General features: G+C 36.4%; 1 protein-coding gene across 9 annotated transcripts in view; it reads left to right on the top strand.

Annotated features, from left to right (window-relative positions):
- Positions 1-92: 92 nt before the first annotated feature.
- LOC131545309 (membrane-associated guanylate kinase, WW and PDZ domain-containing protein 1) overlaps positions 93-23114 on the top strand; it is a 74065-nt gene continuing 51043 nt past the window's right edge. For 4 of the 9 annotated variants that reach the window (XM_058784005.1, XM_058783999.1, XM_058783997.1 and 1 more), the window contains exons 1-2: positions 102-697; positions 21469-21758. In XM_058784005.1, the coding sequence (XP_058639988.1) occupies positions 21479-21758 (280 nt within the window). In that variant the 5' untranslated portion in view covers positions 102-697; positions 21469-21478. Of the gene's footprint in view, positions 698-21468; positions 21759-23114 lie in introns of all 9 variants that reach the window. The other 5 variants (XM_058784002.1, XM_058784000.1, XM_058784003.1 and 2 more) reach the window with 3 other exon arrangements.

Below are 23114 nucleotides of genomic sequence, written 5' to 3'. Positions count from 1 at the left end.
AAATTCAATAAATAAAAAAAACCTTTGTGAACCAGCTTAATTTGGTTTCCTGGTCTTAGCTGGTTTATGCTGGTTTTAGATGGTCTCCCAGCCTGACCAGCTGAAAGAAAGTGCCCAAAGTCCATCTAAAACCAGAAAACAGGTCAATCTGTCCAAACCATCTGGTTCGAGCTTGTTTAGATGGAAGAGGGTGGTAAAAATGTAAATGCACTTTCACACTATAGTTTCCCAACTCACTTCCCACCTAAATCCTCCCATTTCGCCTGTCTATATTTTTCTCCCCTGACCTGAGGTGCATTTAACAAAACCGGCAAACTACCTGGTTCGTTTACACAAGGGGCGGTTCTTCCCTTTATATCTTTCCCTCCCCTCAGCGCCTCCAATATCGCTTCTTACTCTTATTACGGTGCTCTTTCCTTATCGCCGGCGCCTGGGAATACCGACGCGTGCGCTGGACGCGACCTGGACCGGCGACACGCATCGCTTCCCGCAGCATGCCTTCACGGACATCCGCGACACTGTCCTCCGGTCCATAATCGATGCTGTCGCCGTGTTCTGCTTATCGAGCGCTGCGAGAAGCCAGACTCAGCATAACCGCTGCAATGTAACGGATCAGCGCATTTATTCAGAAAGTCAAAACAATTACGCGGATTAAAACGCCTCAGGACACGATGAAGAGAAAGCGATAACTATGAAGGTAAGATTTGGGCTCTGCCATTGATTCTTAGTGGACGTGTTGCTGTGTGGAAATCACTCTCGGTGCAGCTGCTGTCAAGAACATTCAAAAAAGCGATTCAGTTTGTTCAGGACACAGCCTAAGTTATCTCTGGCCTGAAAGCCACAACCCAGTGACAGTGGCTGTTGTGTTGGAGTCTACAACCGAGTGGAGACGCGCTGTCCGATGTGCGTTTTTTTCTCCCTGTGTTTTTTTCCCTCGTAGATCATCACGGGTCCCGTTCCCAGCTGAACACACTCACACACACACACACACACACGCGTCTGGCGCGCATCTCATCTGCGTGCAGATATAGTGCTCTCTCCAGACAGCAGCGTTCAGAAGTCGTAGAAAGTTACAGATCTCGCAGCATCTTCCGAATAATTAACATTAAGGAACTATTTTTAGGAATTTGACCGTCGGGGTCAAACCTAGGCTTTTATCAATGTATATAGACGCGTTTAAACGGATGATTTTTGAACGGCTGAATTGTTTGAAAAGAATGTGTGTGTGTCAGCGGCAGTGCAGGTGAGTGTTTTCTGCTAAATATCCGTGTTGTGTGAATGTTTGGACTGTAAATGTGGGTGTGGGAGAGGCGCGAGACTGAAAGATGCGCTGAGTTTGTGCTGCTTACCAAATACAACAGTTTATGCTACATATGTTATAGTTCTGATTCGTTTTCTCTTAATTTCCAAACTAAATATCTAAACTTAATATATCTATCTATCTATCTATCTATCTATCTATCTATCTATCTATCTATCTATCTATCTAAGGCTTTTTAAAATTTAGAGTCATTTGTTCACCTTGATTAGTATTTAGTTTGTTTTATCTCTTGATACATGCTTCATTATGAAGTAAAAATATAACCCTTGCTTGTATAAATTTGTTCTTTGATACACATGGACTTAATTTTCATATTTAATATAGCTACAATTTATTTATTTATTTGAAATATTAATTAAATGTCTATTATAAATTATGTATAGTTTCATATTAATTTTCATATCATTAACAATTATTTATTTTATAAATAAAAACATCTTATTATACAAAGTCCATTATTATTAGAATATATGTTTTGAATCCAATTCATCAAACAATTAAAGAATTTATATGCTATGTATAATAAACTATTTATATACTTATTTAAACTAAGTAGGCTATTTATATAAAATATCTGATCTGATATTATATATATATATATATATATTCATTTATAATAATTAAATTATTTGTTAGTATACTAATTATTTACCTTCATCTACTTATTTAGAGGAATTGAGAGATGCACATGCTGAATTTATTTAGCTTGTTTATTTGTTTGTTTGTTTTCACACACATAACATTTCTTGTTGATACTGTAAATCTGTTAAGTTTGTGGTTTAACTGTCTTGCATGTCATCAACTTGATGCGTGTTTGCATTTCATCAGCTTTGAAGGACTCTTTGGAAATGCATGCGTGTGAATATGTTTCTATAACTTTGAATCACAGTCATTTGTATGTGACTGGTGTGCATGTCAAGAATCAGGGAGAGAGATGCTGAGTTGTTGAGGTGTGTGTGTGTGTGTTTGGGTGCGTCTGTCCTGATGTGCTACTGAAATAATGAATGTTGTGACCCAGACTTCACAACAGTGTATCGCTGAAGGCTCAGGGAGCAGTCAAGGTTATCCAACAGTTATGAATCATTCATTAATATGAGAAAGAGGGAGGGAGGAAGAGACAGAAGTCTGAAGTAAGCAACAATTGCAATATTCCCTATCACGAACCCCTGAGAAACACTAAAAATAAAACACTGTGAACATATGGTTGTGTGTGTGCAAATGCTAGCCTTTCCTCACCTTCTCAATTTCAGCTAAATTATCAATCCAACTTCTGGCCAAATACTTATAATCGTCTTATTGAGGCTGTCTGAATGTTGCTTCATTTGAGTTCATCTGATAGCTGAGCGTCTGCTAATGAGATGATTCTGATCCTCTGTGTAGAGCGTGTATTGTGCGCGGTTGTTAATTGTGTGATTATATGCACAGTCCACACCTCACTTCATGCATATTCAAGGTGATGTGTAGAAGGTGTGGTTGAAGGAGAGAGAGATGTGAGGATGCTGCAGTTTACCCTTGCTGTGTAGGACAGCTCTGCAAGACAATTCTGCTTCTTTGAGCTCACTGTTTGCATTGCAATACCATCACAATCTGTTTCAGCTTATTCAGTCTCAGATGTGTAATAGAATCGACATGAGTCATATTATGTGAGAAATTGTGAAGGTCATTCGCAAAGGAAGTGATGTGTGGAAGTTGTAAATAAAACAAAGATTATTTGAGCACATTTTCATTTTCATGTTTGTTTTACAAGAAAATACTATTTTAAAAATGCTGTTTCTTTGTAATTGTGAAATTTACTAGCAATTTCTGAAGGAAAATTGATTTTGAACCAGTGTTTTACAAGTAGTTCATCCAGAAATGAAAATTCTGTCACCATGTTCTAACCCTTGTGTTATTATTTGACTTCATTTCTTCCATAAAACACAGATGGAGATACTTTGAAGAGTGTTTATGCTGCTCCTTTCCATAACTAAAATATGCAGTAACCAGAGGCTGTATATCTTTTATTATTTCTTAGAAAAATAGTCATGTGGTGTGAACAACGATAACATAAACAAACAAACAAACAAACAAAAGAAAACAGGAAATTATTTTATAGAGAGGACCGCTGCAGACCCTCAAGTCTCCTAAAATATTCGATTTACTTGTCTTTTTTTATGACAAGCCATATTATTGAAACATCATGTGGTGCGACTCTCCAAAAACAAAAAAAATCAAATAATAGTTTATTTTTATATTTTTACATTTTATTTTATTTTATATTTGGATCACATTTTTAAAATAATATAATAGTTCAAATTAATAGGTGTCATTTGTTAACATTAGTTAATGTATAACTAACATGAATGAACAATGAACAATACATTTATTACACTACTTATTAATCTTTGTTAATGTTAGTTAATAAAAATAGAGTCATTTATTGTTTGTTCATGTTAGTTCACAGTGCTTTAACTAATGTTAACAAACAGCTTGTGATTTTAATAATGACTTAATAAATGCTGAAATTAACATTAAGATTAATAAATGGTGTAGAACTATTGTTCATTCTTAGATCATGGTAACAAATGCAGTTAACAAATGTAAACTAATGAACCTTATTGTAAAGTGTTACCATTGTTACTTTTTACTTGGTTGTTACAACGTGTGACATTTTTAGAGTTAATAAATGTAAACTTTTCTTGAAAGTGCTATAAAGGTTTTCAAAACCATATGAAACCCACATTAATAGAAAGAGTACATTTATAAGAACTTGGCACTAGAATTTTAAAGTATTTTTCCCTTTCTTTATCATGGACGCTCATATATATATTGTCCCAACTGGTTCATAATGACTTTAAAAATGAAAAATGCTGCTTGAATCGATATGAGGGTGTACATGATGGCAAAATATTCTTTTTTTTTTTTTTTGGGCACACTGTGCCTTTAACCATATAAAATAAGGCAGCAGCTATTTGCACTACGAGTAAATGGTGATAGAGGCTATTTACACTAACTGAATATAGCATATTTTCTTAGCGATAGATGGTATTTACACTGAGTGCAAATAGCAATGGATTCTATTTAGACTGTGTAAAAATAGCAGGATTTTCTTCTATTTATGCTACTTATTGCAAAAAGTGGCAATTATCTGCACCTCAGTATTGTAGTACATTATAAAACAGTATGCAATAATAATGTATTGGGTGCAAGTTATAATTTTAATTCAAATTATTAAATGGATGCCACTTGATTGGGACAATAAAGCCGTCCTACCCTAACCCTAACCCTAACCCTATACCCGGTACTTTATTTTCAACTTTTCAATTATTTGCTTCATTTTTACAGATATTAATTTTAGACATAAAAGGCAAAAGTGTGAGTTCGGCAAAAGGCGGATTCGAACTCAGGTCAATCACGTCAAAAAGATCACATTACGTGCTTTACCATCTATGCCACTGGAGCTGTTTTTAGGCAATCGTCTTTTGTAGTGTTGACTAGCCCAATCACACGTCGGTGGGCGGAGTTAGTGTAAATAGCCTCCGTCAACAAGGATACTCTGATAAAATAATGGCACAAGATAACAACCCCTTACCCCTGAGGGCAAAAAAGTATTGTAAAACTATCAAAACACTTCAATCAATGAACCAAACTGTTTGAACACTTATATCTTGACTTGGGTCAGTGAAGTGTGGCGCAGTTGAGGTTGTATTGTTCTTTATCGTCCCACTATTTAACCTAAGAGTCAATACCTGGACCATAGTTCCTCTCGCTTCATTATCCAGACCAAATGGACCTTGACATGTCTGTTGCTTGGAACAACACAAATATAAATCTGAACGGTGATGGATCGGTCCCGCTATATGGATATTGATAGCAGGTAGGGCATAAGCGTGTCGCTGTAAAACTGTTACAAGAGAACCGCACACAGCCTTGAGCTGTAGGCTGCACTGAGGAGGCGAGAGGGAGGGCTGCAGGGATCAATATCAGTGAGCAGGAGAAGACATGGTTGAGGAGGGAGAAACAGAGGGATGAGGAGGCGGGGCCAAAGGAGAGTAAAGGAGGCTGGTGGGGAGAGCGTGAGCTCAGGAGGGAGCGATGGAGGGTCACCTTCAGCGATGGCATCTGATTCAGCACAATCTTTCCCACTCGGGTTACTGCACTGTGACCTACTCGAGCATGCTGGGACTCTCTGAGGCCAAGCCTCTCTTTCTGTCTCTTTCTATCCCTCTGTCTATTTCTCCTTTGACCTTTCTTCTATACAAACTCAATCTCCTCTTATTTTTGTCCTTCTGGTACTTCTACACACAACTCAGGATTTATGATTTGTGATGGTTTTATTTTCTCCAATATCATGTCATTGTCATCATCTAGCTTTAGAGTCTTTAGTCATGTCACAATATACCTAGACTTTTTTTTTTCTTGTGTTTGGGTCATTTTTCATCTCCCTTATGTTATGTCAACATCTTGGTTTTTCTCTCGCTCTATCTCTACAGACAATCACCACTCCCACACAAGCGTTTTGCTCCGTCATACTTTTGTTCTTGGTCTTTGCACATCATGCAGAGAAAATGATGTTTTATCTCTGACAATAAAAGCTTTTCAACAAAGAAAAAACACAATTAAAAGCTTTCAGGCATGTCGTTTCGCATTGTCGCTTTTGATCTATGACTGAATCTTTGAAGTACTTTGCTGTATTTTTCCATCCATTTTTAGGACGGATAATTTTTGTAAAGAAACGGCAGCGCTTTGTCAGCTCTTTTGACAGTGTAAACTACCATTAAAGATTCATTTTTTAATATTTAATTTAATTTTTAATTTAAATTTTTTTATTTTAAATAATTCTTTTATAGAGCATGGATGCAATAAATTGATCAAATTGACAGTAAAGCCATTATGTGTTACGAAAGATTTCTGTTTCAAATAAATGCTGTTCTTGAATGTTCTTTTCATCAAAAAACTTTTTCAACATTAATAATAATAATGTTTTTTGTGCACCAAATCATATTAGAATGATTTCTGAAGGATCATGTGACACTGAAGACGAGTAATAATGCTGAAAAATCAGCTTTGCCATCACAGGAATAAATTACATTTTAAAATATATTAAATAGATAACAGCTATTTTAAATTATAATATTTCACAATAGTACTGTTTTAATTTTTTTTTAAAAACCAAATAAATGCAGTCTTGGTGAACATAAGAGCATAAAAGCATAAAAAAATCTTACTAATTACGAACTTTTTAATGGTAATGTACATGATTTTATGTACCCTTATTAAATTTATAGTAGCACATTTATTTCCTACCCTGATTGCATTGAGCTTCATGGGTATTAAGTCTAATGTGGCTGTGGGTATGTGTGTGTGTGTGTGTAGGCTGTGTTTTGGGAATGTTTGGTGTGTGTTTTTCAGCCCACTCACATTTAATCTTTTATTTTTAAATCTGTCACGGCTGTCCATGTGTCTGCAACACTAGTGGCCCAGATTTGGGCAGGATTGAGCATCACAGAGTTTAATGCAGCCCGTGTCTGAGGGTGCGGGAGAGTGATTAGATGCAAGATGTGTTACTATCCAGACGTTCTCCAGCAGTCTATAGGCTCAGGTTCGTTTGGAGGTTGTTTGTAATTTAAGATGCATGGGCTGGCTGGCCTCCAGCAAGTCTCTCCGTGGAGTGTGATGTAAGATTAGGGTCAGAGCAGTCAAATACAGGTTAGGACAGGGAAGGGGTGACATAACTGCTCAAATGCAAGTTCTTAAAGTTATGCCAAAGCCTAAATTATTCTTCTTAGTAATACGTTAACCTGTGCTATATATTTTGAAGTGAATTAAAATTATTGTGGGAAGTGAAAAATTCGAAGTAATCCATTCAGAAATCTAAATAGGCTACTTTTTGAATACTTTTTAAATACGTAATAATACCATTACAGTTTCTCAGGTACTTCTCAGCCCTGATCATCAGTGACTGCGACTAGAACAACATTGGTTAAAAGCATGATTTTTCATGATGCTACATAAGATATGTATAAACAGAAATGTTTTTACCATTTTACATTTTCCCTGGTCCACATGTTAATTAAAATAGACTTTTACTAAAACGTCAAGGAAAAAATGTGAAAATTTTTTAATGACTAGCTGCCCATAAATGTGCTATTTTTGCTGTTGTAGCTTTAAGACCCTTAAAATGAGATTGTAGGAGCTTTACAAAGCAATATGTGGCAGATAATCAGTTAAAGGAAGTATGCTCTTTCTTGCTATTAGTGTCACTGAGCAGAATTACAAAAATAAAGCATATTTTCAAACTAGTAGTTCAGAATGACGTAGTTCTGTACAGGTCCCTCCCACTATAGTTGATTGACAAGGCCGTCTTACCTTAGACCCGCCCTGAGTGAGCTGAGAGCTGTGTCGACTCCAGTGCAGGGGAAGACAATATGTCTCCGATTGAGCGATTGAGGTGTTTTGTTGTTGGATGTAATAATGAATATAGCAGTCGTCATTTACTCCCGACATCTGAGCCGCTGAAGACGCAGAGGATTAACATTACTTTCGTTCTGAAGGGAATGCACCGATCCCCGATCTGCCTAAATGTGTCTATGTTCGCGTGAATCATTCGTGATCCAGCTTTATCTACAGAAGAAGTGAGTATATGGTTTTTTATGAGTCTTTCCAAATCGCCTTTCCTAATAATGTGCTAGTTAGCCAGTTTTGCGGCTAAAGTAAACAGTACTGCTCGTCACCCCACGGAAGAGAGGGGCGGGGTCAGCAGAGCTCATTAGCATTTAAAGCAACATGGACTAGAATGACTTGCTAAAAACAGGTTAAAAAGGTGTTTTTTACACAAATTTTAACCAAAGTATGTTATAGACTTTTCATTAAGACCCTAAAGAATCATATCAACTTGTGGAAAATGGGCATCCGATGACCCCTTTAAGAAGAAACTTTGCAAGTTTGTCATCTCAAATGAAAACCAAACATTCAATCAAATTCCTCCATCTTGTAAAAGCACTGCCAATATTTACCCTTATTTTACTCTGTTGTCTGTCTCTGCATATTTTAGCAAGTCTTTGAATTTTGACTTACACTTCTGTAACTGAATCTGGATTTCTTTTCCCATGTAAAGCATCAGCCATGGTCCCGCACTGGCTAAACTGCCTCTGGCTCAGCCTGCTACAGTAGCCACACCCCAAACTCTCACTATTGGTTGAGCTGGAAATACTGACAGATCTGCCCATATGCAAATGTAATATATGTGCCTACACTATATAGACAAATGTATGGGGACATTTACAGCAACAGGGTATTTAATGATATTGCATTTTAATTGCAAAGACTTCAATATGGAGTTGGTCCCTGAAAAACAGTCCCATAGCATTATGCCTCCTTAATTATTTGTAACTCCACAGAACAGGTTTCCACTGCTCCAGAATCTAGTGGTGTTGTGCTTTTACCACTTCATCAAACGCTTGGCATTGTGCTTGGTGATGTAAGGCTTGCATACAGCTGCTTAGCCATGGAAACCCATTCACAAAGCTCCCACTGCACATTTTTTGTCCTGATATTAATGCCAGTGGACGTTTGGAAGTCTTCAGTTATGGAATAAGCAGAGCGTTAGCGACTTTTAAGTAACATGGTGACTTGCGTGGTTTTACACCTCATGGCTGATTTGCTGCTGTTCCAAAAACGCTTCCACTTTTCAGTAAGCAGGGATAAAATTTCACAAACTGACTTACTGTAAGGTGGCATGACATCCTAACTTATATTTTATAGGTAACATATATAGAAATATCACTTTTGATAGTGTCCAACGTGTATTTGAGAAAAACATTTATTTCATAATGATATTTCCCCCCATTTTAAATTCTTATTATACAATGAAAGGTTAGATTTTTGTGATTTTTAAAAAAATAAAAGATCAAAAGGATTAACAATGCAGATACATTTTCACAGCCTTCTTTGATCATATTTACCAAGGGTGCCTATATTTTTGGCCATGACTGTATATTACATTTAGGTGAGCAGACCACTGTATATGTTTTGATGGTGCTTGAGAGGCTTAGTGTTTACACTTTTAGGGGAGATAAACTCATAAATTATAAGTATATTATTTATATAAGTATATTATTTCCAGTGTGCTACAATGTATTTCTTTTCACAAGGGTAAGCATAGTTGATGTGTAAATTTGAGCAGTCATGTATTCAAATTTCTGATGTTCAAATATAAACTTCTGGACCCTTGGAAAATAAGATATCAAGAAACAAATCAAAGCTTTTTGGACTTCTGGTCTCTCAGGATTCTGTGAAGGAACGTAAATTCCTCTTTCAGTCATTGTGCAGAGTTTTCATGCTTTCCAACACTAATACAACAAGGATAAGCAAACAAGATGGGGATAACAGAGTAAACTGATTCATTACAGACTTTGCAAAGGAGAAAACCTGCAAGGTGAAATGCAAAGATTTGTTTCTTTGTCTTCCTCACTTTTGTTCCCAGCCTGCATAACAATCAGTCCACCCCAAACACAGATGTGTATTTCACGCTGAGTGATATTCCTATTAGAGCAAGGTGTTTCTCATACAAATGAGGTGCTTTTCCAGCTTTGACTGGAATAAATGTTCTAGATTGTTGAGCAGAAGCTGTCACTGCATGTTTGTAAGATTAATCAGATCATACAGGTGCAGTATTCACCGTACAGCTCTTGTTTATTTCTGTTAAGATAGATGTCTTGCGGCAGATAATTTACTGTTTTACCTACTGTGGTTTGTTGCTGACACAGAGATGTGTTCTTATCTTCTGTCTTGGTGGATAGTTTTTTTGCTATGCAATATAACATTATGAAATTCTTCTTTGATAAACACCGTTTATGTTCTTTAGAATTTAATGCTTTCATAATGTAATACATCTTCATTTTGTCTCAGTTGCTGTCTGTTTGTCTCTTTTTCAAACATTCCTTGCTCTCTTTGATTGATTGACTGTGGGATTCAATTAGACACTCTTGTAATTGAGTCATTTTGTTTACTCTCTTCTCTTTACTTTCATAATTTGGGCACGTCTCATTTGAGACTACAGTTTATTGTAGGCGGTGGCTCCAAGATTTGCTGAACGGTATTGACCCTTTCGTTAACTGAAATAATGTTTATACCAAAATATACAGCCATAATAATACAGGTGGTAAATAGAAGGTCAAAGGATGACTTGATGTTTATCATTAATGACCTTTAAATAAAAAATGGCTGATAAACATGTTCAAAACACCAAACTACTACTTGTGACACTAAAAAACAGTAACTAAACAACATAAAATTAAATATACTGTATGTATAACTGATAAAACATAACTATACATTTAACAAATGAATCATACATATTGCTCATAAAAATATTTGAAACAATATTTTACTGCAAAAAGCATGTTGTACATACATTGTCTTGTTAAATATACAGTAGAAAATAATCGTGTCTGTCATGTACAGGTGCATCTCAATAAATTAGAATGTTGTGGAAAAGTTCATTTATTTCAGTAATTCAACTCAAATTGTGAAACTCGTGTATTAAATAAATTCATTGCACACAGACTGAAGTAGTTGAAGTCTTTGGTTCTTTTAATTGTGATGATTTTGGCTCACATTTAACAAAAACCCACCAATTCACAACTTAGAATACACAAATTAGAATATGGTGACATGCCAATCAGCTAATCAACTCAAAACACCTGCAAAGGTTACCTGAGCCGTCAAGATGGTCTCTCAGTTTGGTTCACTAGGCTACACAATCATGGGGAAGACTGCTGATCTGACAGTTGTTCAGAAGACAATCATTGACACCCTTCACAAGGAGGGTAAGCCACAAACATTCATTGCCAAAGAAGCTGCTGTTCACAGAGTGCTGTATCCAAGCATGTTAACAGAAAGTTGAGTGGAAAGAAAAAGTGTGGAAGAAAAAGATGCACAACCGACCGAGAGAACCGCAGCTTTATGAGGATTGTCAAGCAAAATAGATTCAAGAATTTGGGTGAACTTCACAAGGAATGGACTGAGGCTGGGGTCAAGGCATCAAGAGCCACCACACACAGACGTGTCAAGGAATTTGGCTACAGTTGTCGTATTCCTCTTGTTAAGCCACTCCTGAACCACAGACAACGTCAGAGGCGTCTTACCTGGGCTAAGGAGAAGAAGAACTGGACTGTTGCCCAGCGGTCCAAAGTCCTCTTTTGAGATGAAAGCAAGTTTTGTTTTTTAGAGTCTGGAGGAAGGGTGGAGAAGCTCATAACTCAAGTTGCTTGAAGTCCAGTGTTAAGTTTCCACAGTCTGTGGTGATTTGTGGTGCAATGTCATCTGCTGGTTTTGGTCCATTGTGTTTTTTGAAAACCAAAGTCACTGCACCCGTTTACCAAGACATTTTGGAGCACTTCATGCTTCCTTCTGCTGACCAGCTTTTTAAAGATGCTGATTTCATTTTCCAGCAGGATTTGGCACCTGCCCACACTGCCAAAAGCACCAAAAGTTAAATGACCATGGTGTTGGTGTGCTTGACTGGCCAGTAAACTCACCAGACCTGAACCCCATAGAGAATCTATGGGGTATTGTCAAGAGGAAAATGAGAAACGAGAGACCAAAAAATGCAGATGAGCTGAAGGCCACTGTCAAAGAAACCTGGGCTTCCATACCATCTCAGCAGTGCCACAAACTGATCACCTCCATGCCACGCCGAATTGAGGCAATAATTAAAGCAAAAGGAGCCCCTACCAAGTATTGAGTACATATACAGTAAATTAACATACTTTCTAGAAGGCCAACAATTCACTAAAAATGTTTTTTTTTTTATTGGTCTTATGAAGTATTCTAATTTGTTGAGATTGTGAATTGGTGGGTTTTGTTTTAGCCAAAATCATAACAATTAAAAGAACCAAAGAATTAAATTACTTCAGTCTGTGTGCATTGAATTTATTTAAGTACACGAGTTTCACAATTTGAGTTGAATTACTGAAATAAATGAACTTTTCCACGACATTCTAATTTATTGAGATGCACCTGTAATTCATGTCCACCATTAATTCCTATTTTCGACAGCTTTCAGTGCAGGTTCATTGCAGTGTTACTCAAGCCTCAAGTAGAACTAGCCTCAAGTTTTATAATTAGAGTATCATTAAATGTTATGAATCTTTGCTGTTTTATCTCAGTTTTTTTTTTTTTCTCTCTGAGCGGCGTCTGAACTGATAAATCTCTTTATTGCTTTAGTCACCTTCTAATTAGTGTCACAAGCCTTGAGCCCTTGTTTATTTTCACTGGCCAAAAGAAGTTACTCATCTTTATTTTTTATCTCCGTGTCCTTTGGGTGTTCATAATAATGAAAGTGCCTTGAAATGGCTAGCTGTTTCCATCTAACCCAGACTTACATTTCTACAATTTTAAAAGTTTGAAGGAATAGTTCACCCAAAAATGAAAATTTGCTGAAATTTGCTCACTCTCAGGCTATCCAAGACATAAATGAGTTTGTTTCTTCATTGAAACAGATTTGGAGAAATGTAGCATTACACTCTTAAATATAAAGGTGCTTAAAAAGTTCTTCACAGCGATAGAAGAACCATTTTTGGTTCCACAAAGAAGCATTCAGTCAAAGGTTCTCATTCTTACCTTTTTATAATCTGAAGAACCTTCTTTTGCCACAAAGAACATTTTGTGAAACAGAAAGGTTCTTCAGATGTTAAAGCTTCTTTATGGAACCATGTAGACAAAAAAGGTTCTTCTATGGCATCGTGAAGCAACGTCATTTTTAAGAGTGTACATCATTTGCTCACCAATGAATCCTCTGCAGTGAATGGGTGCCGTCAGTATGAGAGTCCAAACAGCTGATAAAAACATCACAATAATCCACAAGTAATCCACATGGCTATCATTGATCAATTAACATCTTGTGAAGTGAAAAACTATATGTTATATAAACAAGTCCATCATCAAGGCATTTTAACTTTAAACTGTTTAAACTGTTCTGGCCAAAATATGAATCCATAATCCATGACGCTTTCTCCAGTGAAAAAGTTCATGCTCTATTGTCTTTTCACATCAAAATCCAACAAAATATTTGTTTTGGACTGTTATGGCTTATAAACGGTGCTTGGTCTGTACCGATTTCTCTCCTGAGTCAAGATGACTGGATCTTAGCCTGAGCAACAGTTTGAAATTAAAAACATTTTAATCATGGATTTGTTTCTTACAAACATGCAGCTTTTCACTTGACAAGACATTAACTGATGGACTGGAGTCGTGTAGATTATTTGTGGATTATTGTGGTGTTTTTATCAGCTGTTTGACTCTCATTCTGACGGCACCCATTCACTGCAGAGGATCCATTGCTGAAAAATTGATGTAATACTAAATTTCTCCAAATCTGTTCTGATGAAGAAACAAGCTCATCTACATCTTGAATGGCCTGAGGTTGAGTACATTTTAAGCAAATTTTCATAATTGGGTGAACTATTTCTTTAATGATTTCCTTCCAGAAAAGCCTGCATTCCAAGAATGCTTTTCTTTGAACACCTACAATGTGACACTTAAACACTTCCAGTGATAATGAATTCAGCAGTCTCTAAAAAGGCAGTGGCCCAGGGTAAGGTCGGCTATGATAATGAATACAGAGATGAACATCCATTGTTCCACATTCTGACCACGAGCAGACACACAGCGCCCCATCACATGAGTCTATACTAATTTTGTTGCCACACGCAATGTATAGCCTATAGCATTAGTTAGTCATGTTGCATGAATGAGATGCCATGGGTGTTCCTGGAATAAAGATTGATCCAGAAATAGGTCTTATGAGGAAACAGATATATTTAGAAAGAAAACAACAATGGCGGAAGATGTGACAGATTGTTTTGCTCTGGGACTGTATGGAATTTCACTGGTGAGCCATCCTTAGCAGAACAGAGGGGTGGATGCGAAAACGGATATGGGGTGGTCAGCTCTTTCCTGACCTTAAGGGTCAGCATTTTCAACACTACATGTAAAATATGCTGTATCTTCATAGACTCACCAGCATTTCTAGTTCAGCCAGTTGAAATTGATGTAACAAAATCTGCTATACAGAAAGTATAAATCTAAACTAATAATCACATTGTTTGTAATTGCAAGATTAGGTAAGTGAAGTAAATTTGCCAGTATCAGTAATGACAAATAATCAGAATTGAATGAAAATGAATGTACACATGTATGCATCAAATGTATTTATGTCCCCTAGAGAAAGATCAAAATGCTCTTTATATTTGTAGCAATGACAAGGAGGCTTTTCATCTCCGGAGACGCAGAGATTCAACCTTTGAATATAGATGCAACTAATGCCGCTGAGCAAGGTTGACAGTCTAGCGTGAAGATGTAGCTATATAACCAGAACCTCCGCTCTGTGTGTGTGTCTGACAGCACGAGATGTCTCAAACCAACCAGACTTGACAGTTTGTCTCACACAAAGACACCTCTAGACATTTGAGTGTGTAACTAGGAATATATTTGCTTGATCTTGCCACATATACAACAAATAGATGGACAGCATTGGGCTGATAGATAGCCTATCTATCTATCTATCTATCTATCTTTCTGTCTGTCTGTCTGTCTGTCTGTCTGTCTGTCTGTCTGTCCGTCCGCCCGTCTGTCCGTCCGTCTGTCCTTCCTTGTGAAAACTAAACGTATTGAATGTGCAATTGCAGTGAAATATAAAAATCTGTATTTTTAGATCTGTATTTCAAAATACTGTACTCGCAGATAATATATATTACTTTAATAAAAGGCCATTTAAGTGTAATTAAAGAGAGAAACTGACACGCTTTTAAAAAGTGCACTCTGTTATAATGTCATTTTAAAGGTTTATCTCTAAAGTATATACGTCTTAAATCACTATTTTTTAATAACTGTTTGTCATGCTTTAAATTTGCACATTTTTTACAGTATGCTTTAACCATATCTCAGAGACAATAAATTTAGGAAATTAGATATAAAGATGTACTTAAGTCCTTCTTGGTTCAAAAAGCACTCTAAAGTTAAACTAATCTATCTATCTATCTATCTATCTATCTATCTATCTATCTATCTATCTATCTATCTATCTATCTATCTATCTATCTACCTGTCCGTAAAATGTTAATTTATTCATAAATTAGTTTATGTATTTATTATTATTATTATTAATGAATAGAAATAAATTCCCTTTTTATAAAGTCTAACTGGATAAAGTCATCCCTGTTTCATGAGCAAAAACCATGCACAGTTATTGTCCAAACAGAAGGTCACACAGCTGGACAGAGAAAGAACAGAAAAGAGGAAACGGGATACAGTGTGTGTGTGTGTGTATACATACATCATGACAGCAACATATATGTGTTTCAGCTCATGTAACAAATTCGCTCAACCCTACCTATAGACCATAGTCTAGTTAGATGTTAATCTTACATTAATTTATACACATGAAAATGAGGCTGTGAGGGACTGAATTACAGTCTATTTAATAGGTTGTCCTGGCTACATATCATTTATCACTTCTAATTTTCATGACATGTTTTCTAAATTTATTTATCCACTGGAAGAGAGTGTATTTTAGTGTTATCCATGGACACCTGAGCTCTCCTGCTCCAAGGTCATATCCACGACTCCTCTTCCTGTGCCAGTGGCAGCCTGCGTGGAGCCTGGCTCAGTTTATCTCTGTCTCTGTAGCTGATATAAAAAAGACTCCTCCTATCAGCTGCTGGATCTCCGGGGGTGGGGCTGGATAAATGACCAATCGGCCAATCGCTCAACTGGAAACAATTAGTCATGTCTCCTCAGATGCTCCTCATGCTGTTTAATTAGCCTCATTAAGCCTGGTGGGCAGGACAGCCTGAGGGGACGTTCGGACGCCGTAACCGTGGTTACTACTGTGCCGCAGTCAGGTTGACTGCTCCTCCGTCTGACCTCTGGTTAGGATTGTATCGATCACCAATTAGAGTATATTGATCTTTCTCAGACCCCCCGGTGGTAATAACATAAGAGAGACAATTAAGAGGAAAGTGTAAGATGGTGCTGGAAGCTAACTCATGTGCTGCTTTACTATAAATCATGTTTTATGGTTGTAAAAACAGACCAAAGATGGTCTTTTTATCCACAGGGCACTTTTTAGCATTTTGTAAAATTTAAAAACCTGAATAATCTTAAAAGACAGACAAAAATGTCCCAGACTAGACAGATTGGTCTGTTGGCTGGTTTTAGAGCAGTGCTATTATGCATATACTGTTATAATATTAATTGATATTTTGAATTAGCTTTTATTTTTATATTTTCAATTTACATTTTCATTTTAATTTTAGTGATTTTGTTGGGTGTGTTTGTCAATTAGCTTTTCAGCTAGTTTTTCATCATTTCTAATTTTAGGTTTTTCACCTTTATATTTTATTTTATTTCAGCTTTATTACAATTATTGAAAACAATTTTAATGCTTTTAGTTTGAGTTTTAGTTAACAGCACTGTTTTAGAGGGGATTTGGGCATTTTTTTAGCTGAGAAGACCAACTTGCTGACCAGCTAAACCAGCTGAACACCAGTTAGGCCAGGCTATGAGAACAGTTTAATTTGGTATGCCGGTAAGACTAAATCTTATTTTTTGGCAAATTGGTCAGAAGTTATAAGCAGAAATGTCACAACTTTATGTCTTTTGTGCTGAAACTACTCATTTGCCCTCAGGTCATGATTGTTATAACACATACCAAGTTTGGTCAGAATCTAAAACTATGGGTGCACTGTAAAAAGTGATGTTAACTTAAAAAACTTAAAAATATTGAGGAAACCCGTTGCCTTAAAATTAAGTAAATAATAATAATAATAATAATAATAAAAGTTAAGTGAACTTGACAATTCACTTAACAAAATTTTTTAAATGATTATTTACGTAATAATTTTAAGGCAACGGGTGCACTGTAAAAAGTGATAAGTTGACTTAACTTAAAAAAAATTGAGGAAACCTGTTGAATTGTGCTAACTTGACAATTCACTTAACTTATTTTTTTAATTATAATTTACTTAAACATTTTAAGGCAACGGATTTCTTCAATTTTTTTAAGTTAAGTCAACTAATCACTTTTTACAGTGTGGATAGTAGATGGTTTCTAGGGTGTTCTGTGTGGTTAAGTGGTTGCCATGTTGTTGCTAGAGAATTTTGTGTAGGTGCTTATAGGGGTGGGCAATATGACCAAAATCTTATATCACGATATGAATAATTTTATTTCACAGTAACGATATATATCACAATAGTTATTTTTTGCTTTAAATAAGGTCTTTATGATATCAAATGTTTGATATCATAGAGATTTCATAATTCTTGTCATTGATATATCCCAGCCCATGGTGCTTATTTGCTAGGGCATTGCTAAGTGGTTGCTAGGGCCTTCTGGGTGCCAGCTAGATGGATGATTGTTTGATAGGGCATTGCTGGGTGGTTGCTAAATGGTTACTTGTTTGCTACATCATTACTAGGTGGTTTCTATGTTGTCATAGGTGGTTGCTAGATGGTTTCTAGGGAGTTCTAGGTGGTTAATTGACCTATCGGTAAGCCCCGCCCCCCTTAGTTACTGTTGCTCCCTCGGACAAACAAACGGGAGTTGCTCACTGTCTTACAATGACAGCTACAGTGAAAACCTTGTCCCACAATGTTTTTGCACAATTTTAGACACAGAAGGCCACCAAATGGGAATTAAATATTCCATGGAGGGATTTATAAAATATTTAAAAATAAATACGGTGGGTAACTCAAAGTGAGGGTTTACAGATCACAATGTAAGCGGGAGAAGTCTCATATTATGGTCGGTCATCACGATCGCGGATGACAACATGCAGGATCAACACTGTTCATGTATCGCAGGGTATGATTAAAATAATGTACATTTAACCAGTTTAATATGGAGAGGCACTGAAATGTAGACCTTCGTTTGTGTGTTTTTGACCTACACTGTACAAGATGCGAGAACAGTGACAGTATTTAGGTTTGTTACATTAGCATGGACTCACTAACTTTAATGTTAGCTAGTTTTAGCCAGAGATACCTTGCTGAAGCACAAGATAACATTAACGTTCTGCTTGAGCAGATGAAAATTGTATCTTAATGAGTGTATGACAACCAGAAAATGAACATTTTTGTCTTCATTTGTATTGGGGTGAATACTTAGGGACATTTTGCTCTGTTTTGTTTGGATTCAGGAAATGTAATAAAATAAATTATATCGCCCATCCTCCCAGGATACCTGGAATCAGTGTTACAAGTACCCCAGGCACATCTTTTTTTCCATTTTTGAAGCATAAGCCCCATAAAACCGATGCGAGCTTCGGATCTTCCAATGTTTCTCTATGTTTCTCTATGTTTCTATGGTACTCGGTTGCTAGGGCATTTCTAGGCTGTTTCTCGGGTGTTATGGGTGGTTGGTAGATGGCTTCTAGGGTGTTCAGTGTAGGTAATTGATTGCTAGGGTGTTGCTAGAGGCATTGCTTGATGGTTGCTAGCTAGTTACTTGGTCTTTAGGTGGTTGCTAGCTAGTTACTTGGTCTTTAGTTGGTTGCTAGCTAGTTACTTGGTCTTTAGTTGGTTGCTAACTAGGCTACGTGTTGACATTTTTTTCAACAATTTTATTATCCACCAAGTGAAAACATAACGCCTAATCATTAAACCAGTAATATAATAATATCTCCTTCAAACACTCTATAGAAGCTATATTGTTTTGATAACACTGAAAGAATAACAATTACTGTAATACTGTAGTAGTTTTGGATGGTTGATGGTTTCCATGGCAAATATTTGTAAGGCAGTAGTCTTGCTCTTTTTTCCATATTGACCGCTTGATCTGCTTTATCCCCTTTGGCTGTCACAGACATATTTTCCCCCATTTTATCTAATCCTTATCCTCTCTTGTATCCCGCTATCTCCTGCTCTATCTGGCATCAGTCCTCTAACTAACCTACCTCGGCGTTTTCCTCCGTGACCCGCCTCCTCGCCCTCCTCTTACGTTCATTCCTTCATTCTGTCAGCCCCTCGCGCTCCCTCGCCATCTGTCCCGTCTTGATCTCCCTCTCTGATTATCTCTCTCTTTCCCCTATCTGTTTCTCGCCGGACATCTACACATCACTGCCGCTTTAAAGTCGCTCCCGAGTAAGAGATTGGACGGGGCCGGCGAGGGAATGACAGCGCTGCTCCAATACTGTCATGTCTCAAGGCGCTCTCGCTCAGACTGCACCTGCCCCTCGCGCGAGCCCGGCCAACTGTCACTTAGTGGGGCATCTCTGCATGTTAAAGCTCTGAGACTTAAAAATTGTAGTCTCTTCAAATCATGGTCTGTCACCTTTACATCAGAGGATCTGTTTTTCAACCTTTTCAACCTAATTTTACTAAAGAAAGCTGAAACTCCATTGAATTTGATAAATATTGGCAAGTGAAAATTTTTGTTCCTCTGATTAATTATTTATTTTTCCTTTGAAAACATTTGAATTTGTTTTTGGGCCTATGTTTACTCTATAAATGGATTGTTCTCATCTGTATAAAGTGAGAATTATTGCACAGAATTTTTTTTATATAAATTACAAAAAAGGAAAGTAGCACAATGAATTAAAAATGAAAAAATCAAACAGCATTTTTCTGTAAAACATACTCCAATCTGTTTTATATACAACTTTGAAATATTTTTACTGTGTATTTTTTTTTTTTGCTAAATTGAACTATTTGCATTAAGGAATACCATGGTATTGCCATGCTACACGTCTTTAAAAGCATATTTTACTATTTCCAAAAACCACACAGCTAATTTAACTTTTAATTTTGCAAGTGGTAATTAATTTGAACTTAATTATTGCGTGAGAAGTTTAATAAATGCTGCATTGCATGAAGAGTTTACATGAAGAACAGACACGGTTGTATCATTATAATACAGCTGTAAATCATCGTTTCAGTAATCTTTGTGTTTACGTTATGCAATAGTAATTTTGTATATGCAGCCTAATATCACAGAGCCCCGGTCCCAGTAGGACAGGTTTGGAGGATTTTGTTGAAAAAACACTGTAAAGTGGCCCAAAATAGTATTTAGGCACTTAAGCCACACTAAAAATGTATTCATTTTATTGCATTAGATAATACGATATCAAATAAAGAGGCACAAATGCTGCCAGAGATTTTCTCAGAAGTAATGTAACTTTTCCAAGCAATTTTTACAATGACTTTTAGTCGACTGGTTTTAAGGTTATTTTAGTAAATGTATGATGTCAGTTCTCTTGAAATTCATATAGGTGTGGTTTAATCATGGAGTTATCCACAAATGTTTAAACATTTTGTCTTAAATTTACATTTGCGTTAATGTTTATTTATTTAGCAGATGCTGTAATGAGTAGAAGCTTGTTTTACGGTATAAAAAAATAAAGGTAATTGTATCTTAATTCTGAGAAAAAAGAATTGCAAGATATAATGCAATAAAAAAGTCATTTGCTAGATGTTAAATCACAAATGTGAGTTAATAATTTGCAGTTGCGAGGTAAAAAATTTAAATTGTGAGAAGAAAATCTAAACTGGGAATTTTAAGAAAAATTATATAAATTAATATAAAAATTTGGAATTGCAAGAAAAAAAGTAAGAATTGTGAAATCTTTCTTTCAAATATATCACAGTTTGATTATTTGTTGTCTCATACAATGGCATATACTAGACATACATTTTTAAGCATGTTTTCAGTGAAATATTTTTTTGGGCCATAGTAGCTGTTTTGTTGAGGGGTTGCTTCAAGTGTCATGTTTGTCTTGAAGAGCTCCTCCACCTGTTTCGATGAAGCAGGTTTGTGTTCATTGTGCCTCCCACTGAGACAGCATCTGTTGATTTGTCTGGAGGCTCCTTACAGCACACATAGAAACGAGGGCACGCTCTTGTTGTTTAGGCACATATTGACCTCCTGCCCTCTCTGATCTGTCTGCTCCATCTCAGCCAGATTTAAGAAATAGTTCATGCAAAAATTAATATTCAGCGATTACTTAGTCTTTTAAAACCCATATGACAGTCTTCCATATTTACAACATGTACAAGCACTGAACATACCAGTACACTGAATGTTTTGCATTAGATGTTCTATGTTTAGTCCCTACTGACATGAATTTAATCTGTGTCTATATCCCTCTCTCTCTGTGTTTCTCTGTCAGTTCGCTGGCCATGTCTAAGGTTGCAGTAAAGAAGCTGCACTGGCGCTCTAAAGTGCAGGAGATCTTCGTACCGCTGGTGGGCAGCTCTGGAGAGTTGGGAATTGCCATCGGAGGCGGGGCTGATTATGGAGAGTTCCCATTCGTCACCGCAGCACCAGGGGGAGGGATCACAGTTGGCGATATCATCTTAGAAATCGGTGGAACTCCTGTTTTGGGCCTGACTTTAGGAGATGTGCGTGGGCTCTTAAACTCCTGCCCCCATCCAATCCGCATCAAGACAGTATCTCCAGGTATCATTCGTACTGCACATTCTCAATTGTCTGGGTTGAACATGGATTTTTGTTCTCTAAATATTTTTTGTTTCCTCTAGTGGTGTTTCATATCGCTGTTAGTGATCCTTTGTTAATTATTTAGCAAGGACACATTAAATTGATCAAAATGACAGTAAAGACATCCAGAGTGTTACAAAAGGTTACTATTTCATATAAATGCTGTTCTTTTGAACTTTCTGTGAACCTTATTCATGGTGTCCATAAACATATTAAGCAGCACAACTGTTTTCAACATTGATAATAATAAGAAATGTTTTTTGATCAGCAAATCAACAAATTAGATTTCTGAAGGATCATGTGACACTGAAGAATGGAGGATGACTGCTGAAAATTCATGCCATCACATTTAAATTGACTGAATATACTGAAATAGTAAACATTGCTTTTAAATTGTAATAGTATTTCACAATATTACTGTTTTTACTGTATTTTTGACAGTTATTTTAGTATAATTTAATTATTATAAATTATTTATAATTTAGTTTACATTTTAGTAATTTTGTTATGTGATTTTGTCGTTTTTATGAGCTTTGTTCCATTATTAGCTTTAATTTCATTTTATTTCAGTTTTAGTTTTACTTATATCGCTTTATTTCAATTAAGGAAAATACGTTTTAATGGTATCAGTTTTAGTTAATAATACGAACACGAGTTTTTGATTAAATGAAAGCAGCCTTGGTGAGCGATTGTTAAACGAGATTTATTTTAAAAACATTACAAAATCGTACTGACCCCAAAATTATGAACAGCTGTGTAAATTGATAAAAAAAAATGTGTGTTAGATGTTAGTCCTCCTAACTATACCACTATATCAAGGGTTCTTAATATCAAAACAGTATGGCATACTCCATAGTTTGGTCCCTTGTTGCAGGATTGTGGTATTGATGGCACATGGGTCGTATGTCACCTGTAGGGGGCGCTGATATTTATCACAAGGTGTCATGGCATGATGATTTTTTTTTTTTTTTTTTGTCAACCACTTTGTCACACCTGACCATGACTTCCTCCGTCCTCTATTAGATTGATGAGCAACCTGAGTCCTCTGCATCCCCCTCTTCTCTCTTTCTCTCTCTCTCTCTCTGCTGTTCTCACACCTCTAACACCTCCAACACCTCCAACTACTAACTGCAGAGTATTAAATTGAGCTTTGTCAGTAAGGATATAATTCACTGTGGTATGTTGCATTAGCTGATGAGAATATCTCATAGACTTAGAAGTACAGACTTACGCATCCTGTTCTGTTATTAATATCGTCCTTTGATCTGCCTGTGTATCCTATATAAACGCAGTGGCCACAGTGAAGAGGAGCTTTGT

Source organism: Onychostoma macrolepis, chromosome 08 (assembly GCF_012432095.1).
Source record: "Onychostoma macrolepis isolate SWU-2019 chromosome 08, ASM1243209v1, whole genome shotgun sequence".
NCBI lineage: Eukaryota > Metazoa > Chordata > Actinopteri > Cypriniformes > Cyprinidae > Onychostoma > Onychostoma macrolepis.
This window is presented reverse-complemented; position numbering and strand designations above follow the sequence as displayed.